The sequence below is a fragment of the Gouania willdenowi genome, chromosome 14 (assembly GCF_900634775.1).
Source record: "Gouania willdenowi chromosome 14, fGouWil2.1, whole genome shotgun sequence".
In the NCBI taxonomy this organism is placed as follows: domain Eukaryota; kingdom Metazoa; phylum Chordata; class Actinopteri; order Blenniiformes; family Gobiesocidae; genus Gouania; species Gouania willdenowi.
This window is the reverse complement of record NC_041057.1, coordinates 8,990,644-8,997,083: the sequence shown is the minus strand read 5'-3', so window position 1 is coordinate 8,997,083 and position 6,440 is coordinate 8,990,644. Positions and strand designations below refer to the sequence as shown.

Here is a 6,440-nt window from a genome sequence, read left to right as displayed (position 1 = left end):
CAGTGTTTGAACGCTGAGCTGCTGCTGAGCCTCTCTTTTCTCTCTTGTCTCTAAATGATGATGTGTCGACTGTGACTTATTTCCGCGTCAACGCTGTGATTGAGGCGAGAGTTCAATGAACTGCTCTCACAGTCATGGAAACATAGCGGTTTTGTTGACTACTAATGATAGCTTTTTACAGCATTGTAAAACATTGATTTCAGTCAATGTGTTTAGAGAACAGTCCACCGGGCACGAAGAAAGACTCTGAAGGGAAAGAGCTAGCTCCTCAGCTAGCCACCTGGGCTTCAGCTCCTGCTAAAGAACTGAATAGAAGATGGACATCATCTGTGAATTAATACAAGCTTTGGTGTCAGTGGCAGCTCTTGGCCTGATAGTGGTAAGAAAAGTGGTCCATTGTGTCTGAGTTATGATGCATAGACATTGCATTGTGTATCCAGTTCTCATACAATTATTTTCAAACCTACACAGACCCATGTAGAAAGCTTCAACTAGAATTCTATTCTACTTAATGGCAAAACGCATTAAAAAAAAAATAAAAACGCACAAGTTTTGTTATACAGAATGTTAATACCAACATCTCATCAGATTTTGTACTGCAGTACAGGAAGAGTTCTCAACTGTTGGTTCAGGAACCTCTTTGTTCCCTGTGCCTTTATTTTGAAGGATGGTGCTCATCTATCAGTTTACTCACTTCAAAGGACATTGTACTTAAGTGAAAACATTATCAATGTTTTTTTTTTTTATGTATGTATCTTGAGTTTTGGCTTAAAAAAAAAAAAAAAAAAAGTAGATTTTCAAATTATGTCAGGCTGCATAATTTGAGCTTTTGAAAGTAAAGAATGTTAAATTAAAATGTTCTATGTAGTATGTAATATATCCTATAACCTAGCTAAGGTTTGATTTGAAGGTTGCTGATTGGTTGGATAACATAACTCTTTCTCATATATATATATATACTTATTCTGTGTATAATAATCCTTCATTTGGGTCACTGCTTTATATTTAAGGTTGATGATAATTCCTGTAGCCAGATGTAATAAGACCTTGTATAGTATGGATTGGAATCAGATTTGTGTAAAAAAAAAAAAGCCATAAGCAAAATGTGTGAATTGCAAACAAAAAATAAGACTTTGCCAAAAAAAAGTCATCTAAAAAATAAAATGAATTACTTAAAATGTTTCCACATTTTTTGCTTGTGCTTCCTTAATTTTTGCTTATAGTACCTGAATATAAGGATGCAAACACAGCAAGGATGTCATATTTGATCTTGAGGGATTAGATTTTTTTTTTTTTGAAAGTATTTCTCATAAACAACAAATGATGTGTAATGTATATGTTTTTCATGTGGATATTGCATCTAAAGATTGATTGACTGTTATTCAACTTATTTGATCAGTTTTTCTCTATATTCATTCACATTGAATAAGGGATCCCATTATAATAACTATGACCTTTTCTCCCAATAGGTGCTGGTGCTAGCGCATGTAACTGCAGGGATGGTGAACGTCACACGCCACGAAAAGGAGAAGTTCTTCCTGAAAGCCACGGGAGAAAAGGAGCTCTTTCCCAGTCTGCATGACCCCCATACCAGGGACCTGTCTGTGGTGGTCCCTGCCTACAACGAAGAGCTACGGAGTAGGTGAACCTCTCAACTGTGTCTGTCCTGATATTCATACATCAGCCATAATATTATTTACTGAGGAAAGCCTAAACTCATTATCCTAATAATACATAATACTTTGAGGTTAGCATTATACAGTATAATATAAATGTGTTGTTTCAGTGCCTGTGATGTTGGATGAAGCGATGGACTACCTGGAAAACCGGCAGGTTAGTGATTGACCTGAAATATTAAGAAGGATGCTAAGGTAATCCAATAGAAAACAACTTATTATTATTAAACATTATAAAAACTGACTAATAATAATCTCAAGCAATCTGTGATTTAATGCAGGTCACTTTAATACACCTTAACTACCGATGGGACGTCAACGCGTATCGACTATTGTTGAGCAGCCAATAGTAATGCCTAAAATAATTCATGGACAACTTGGTTTGTAAAAATGACAAGATCTCTGATTGGCTGTTGGTGCCCCCCTTTGAAGATGAAAAAAGCATCAGCCCCAACCCCCCCATCGCAACAAAAGTTAAAAAAATTACCCTTTTTGCCCATTTTGTTGAAATATTGTGGAAAAATGTTAGCTTTTCTTCATCAAAACTTATGTAACTAAAACCAAATGTGCAATCACATATTTTAGAACAGTAATAATAAAGTTCTTTGAGTGACCCACACAACCAAACCACTGCTTTAAAGCTGATATTCTGAGTTTCTGAGAGGACGCCTCGATGTCCCGCCCTCAACAGCCTCCTTTCCTCTCACTGCCTCTCCCAATTTACCAGAAGCCACGACTCTACTTTTCTGCATGCGTATCGTGGAACATAACAAGGTTGCATTGATATAGGTCTATGGGTCAGGTAAGAGCTAAAATCATATTTACCTGTTTGCTGTTGTGACGTGCGGCTTTGTTTCTCTGCACAGTTCCACATTCACTTTGATTGACAGTCTCAAGGAAAGAAAGTCAAAGCCTATTGGCTGGGCACACTCGGCGATCATTTTCAATTGTTTAGGGGTCTATAGGACGAAGGAGGGACTTATATACATTAATGTATATGAATGACCAGCAGTAGACCATAGTAAAAGACTAGTTAAGTATTTTTTTTGCATTTTAAAAAAAAAATCATACATAAACATAGATTTCTCAGAAACTCTGGATATCAGCTTTAAGAAGCCAGGAATGCTAAATATTACCATCAATGCTATTGTCAAAGCCACAGCTAGATGGCAGCATTGTCTGTTCTTACCCACTTCTTCACGTTTTTTATGCTGCAGAAACAAAACCCATCTTTTACCTATGAGGTCATCGTGGTCGATGATGGAAGCAAAGACAAAACCACAGAGGTACAAAATAAATCGAATCCATATTCTTAACCGTTCATTTGTTTTTACAAAACAAATAGTTTACAGAGAAATGAGTAAATACTGTGTGTGTGTGATCCCAGGTTGCTCTGCGCTACACCAGAAAGCACGGTGCAGAGAAGGTGCGCGTGCTGACACTAGTGAAGAACAGAGGGAAAGGTGGAGCAGTGCGTATGGTGAGATAACGCACATGAAGGCAACACGCTGACACCATTTCACGTGATATTGACATTTCCTCAACCTTCTGTATCTTTTTTCTCAGGGAGTTCTGTCCTGCAGAGGGAAGTTAATCCTAATGGCGGACGCCGACGGGGCCACAAAGTTTGCTGACATCAACAAAGTTGAGGCTGCACTTAATAATCTCAACCCTAAACCAGTGAGATTTTTCACTTGTTAATTGTTTTAAATGCCTTTATCAGTAGAAACACGACGAACCATTTTTTTTTTTTTTTTCCGATTTAGGAAAACATGGCCATTTCCTGTGGCTCTCGAGCTCACCTGGAGAAAGAATCTGTTGCTCAGGTGATTAAATTAAGCAATCAAAGAGTTGTAAACTGTATTTGGCTTGAAAAGCTTTCTAACGTGTGTTGTATGCCAACAGCGATCTCTGTTTCGGACTTTCCTCATGTTGGGCTTCCATTTCCTGGTGTGGTTCTTTTGCGTGAAGGGGATCCGAGACACGCAGTGTGGTTTCAAGCTTTTTACACGTGAAGCTGCACTCAGGACTTTCTCCTCTCTCCATGTGGAGCGATGGTAAAGGAGCACGTTTTTAATTAGCTAGTAGTGAACCTGAAAACTGTCTCTTAGGATGTGACTTTTTCATTGAGTACATTGGAACTGACACACATTTCACCTACATTTGCTGAGTGAAAATATATTTTAAACCCTTCTATGCACAACATCCCAATAGTTTCAATATAAAATGTTGAACGTGTGTTTTAAATGCAGATTATCAGCTTTTATTTGAAAGTATGAAATCTGCCGGAGACGATAATTTTTAAAGAAAGTGTAGACCTCGTGGATCAATAAATCAAAAATAATTTACTCACAAACAAATTCAGAATGTTGAAATTGCCTCTCAAAAGTCTGTTTTGATCTCATCTGAACACAATGGCTTTGTTGACGTTAGAGCCGTATGGAGAGAGAGTGAGTTGCGACAACGGAAGTCCAAAATGCTTGATTCATGCCATTCGAATCCATTGATCCCTAGTGACATAACTGGGATTTTTGGTAATTTGTCGTCAATAACTGCATTGATTGACAATATTTATACAGTACACCGTCATATGTATGTGTATGTACAATATGTGTTTATGTAGTTCCATAAATAGATTTTTTTTCCCTAACTTAAAATTGTATTACTATTTAGTGTAAACAGCTAACTTATCTGCTTTTTGACGTAGTTAAGGCCAGCGTTAATTTGGTTAAAAAATGTTTATGTGGTATTTCCTTTATGTTATGTGTTTTTGGAGTTTGTTTCAGTGTATTTGTTGTTATTTTTGTGAGTTTTTGGAGTCATTTTCTGTGTTTTTGTTGTTGTTTTGTGAATTTCTTTGAGTCAAGTTGTCTGTATTTAAGGGAGCTTAATAATTGAAGTCATCATTTAGATTGTTTCATATTGCGACACCCTGAACTGAAATACACATTTCTTTTGTAACAATTTTGTGTTGTTTTAATATCTGTGTTCCTCACTATAGAAGCTAGATTATCTGCTTTTTTTGACGTAGTTAAGGCCGACATGAATTTGGTTAAAAATGTTTAAATAATATGTATTGTATACAGTTTGTATTGCTTTGAATTTTTTTTAAATTTTCTGAAAAAAAGGGGTCTCTAAAAACATCACGAGTTAATGGGTTTAGACACGCTGATAATAATAATATCCAATATGATTATTTAAATGTCTTAAAGTTGAAAAATGCATCACAAAGTGTCTCATCTGCCATTCCACGAGCCGCCATTGCTGTATAAAAAAAAAAAAAAAACGAATGGCGTGAACGGAGTTGACGCAATTCTCTCTCAATGCGTCTCTGGTTGACGTTTTTGGATAAGTTTGGCACATTGCATTGTGGGATATGGTGTCCCATAAACGGATGCATTGAAGTGATTTACTTCATTCTTACTGTGATTTATTGTGTTTCGTTGCCAGATTTTGAGGACAGTGATTTGCTTGACAACATTTTTGTTCTTGTTTGTTTCCGGTATTCTCCGTGATGTCACCTCAATCTGTGAGAAATTTAATTTAATCTAGATTTGGATCTCTCAAAAATAAACATCTGCTTTTATTTTGCTGCGACTTTCAGTGAAAACAACAGAAATGTTTTGGAAGTCACTTTGGAAGAGTTTTTAGGGACCAAAACCAAAAAAAATCACAGGGAGAATGAAGTAAAAACACTTCTATGGACTCCAAAACCAACAATGCAGTGCACGAAACATTTCTGATTTGTAAAATTGTTTATCGTGGAGATGTAAACAAACTTTCAAGCAGCAATTTCAACAAAATCCTTATATGATGCTTATTATTTCTGGACATATTTATGAATGTGGTTTTAGTTTTTAGTGTTGATGTAGAAATCCTTTAGGGCCTATGCTACAAATCTAGATAATTATATCCTGGATTAATCTCCGTTAGTGGGCTTCACCTAATCAAACATTCCCTGTCAGAGGGAAGCTGTCCTACAAAGGTCGTTAACAACACGCTAATTTAAACCAAGTGTCGTCAGCCTCACTAGTGTATTAATTAATTATTTAATGACTTCACCCATCCACGCATACGGATCGAGAGACAGGCTTCATCGGCTGATTATAGATCAGTCCATCAGATATAAATCTATATCTTTCCTAAAGGATGTAATCGGTAATGAAAATGATTGCATTGATGTCTAAATATTCTCTCTCCTGTCAGCTGTCGGATCAGATCCACACAGTGACGTGTTCAGACATCACCTTTTATTGGACAGCTTGCTTTCTAAGAGAACTGATTGGTCAGGAGGCGGGACTTTAGCACTCGCTCAGATCCTAGCCAGAGCTAAACCTGCTCCCGACCAGGCTAGTCGTTCAGCATAAGTGACCATGGTGATTTTGCTTCATAAGATGTTAGCCAGCTTCATAGTCCAGCACACACTGATTGAATCCCGGAAGTTAGCGCGATAAGAGGTATAGGCAGCTGTATTGGAGAGTCTCACCTTTAATTATGTCTTTTCATATGTGACTGACTGATCAGTAATGTATTGATGCCGCATACAGTACCTCCTTAATATTTAATAGTAAATACTTGAGGTTTTATGCAGTGTCCTTTTTATTTCAGCTTTCAAACATGTATTTTTGTACTCTTTGTGTGGCAGGGCTTTTGATGTGGAGCTCCTGTATATTGCACAGTGTTTTAAAATCCCCATCGCAGAAGTGGCAGTGAACTGGACTGAAATAGAAGGTAGGTATTTCAGGGAATTTGTGGATGTGTCTC

General features: G+C 37.0%; 1 protein-coding gene across 1 annotated transcript in view; it reads left to right on the top strand.

Annotated features, from left to right (window-relative positions):
• Positions 1–56: 56 nt before the first annotated feature.
• alg5 (ALG5 dolichyl-phosphate beta-glucosyltransferase) overlaps positions 57–6,440 on the top strand; it is a 6,531-nt gene continuing 147 nt past the window's right edge. Inside the window, exons 1-9 of the mRNA XM_028467266.1 lie at positions 57–379; positions 1,470–1,638; positions 1,787–1,833; positions 2,894–2,962; positions 3,064–3,156; positions 3,243–3,356; positions 3,443–3,502; positions 3,582–3,733; positions 6,322–6,435. Of these exons, the coding sequence (XP_028323067.1) occupies positions 317–379; positions 1,470–1,638; positions 1,787–1,833; positions 2,894–2,962; positions 3,064–3,156; positions 3,243–3,356; positions 3,443–3,502; positions 3,582–3,733; positions 6,322–6,435 (881 nt within the window). The 5' untranslated portion in view covers positions 57–316. The remainder of the gene's footprint in view (positions 380–1,469; positions 1,639–1,786; positions 1,834–2,893; positions 2,963–3,063; positions 3,157–3,242; positions 3,357–3,442; positions 3,503–3,581; positions 3,734–6,321; positions 6,436–6,440) is intronic.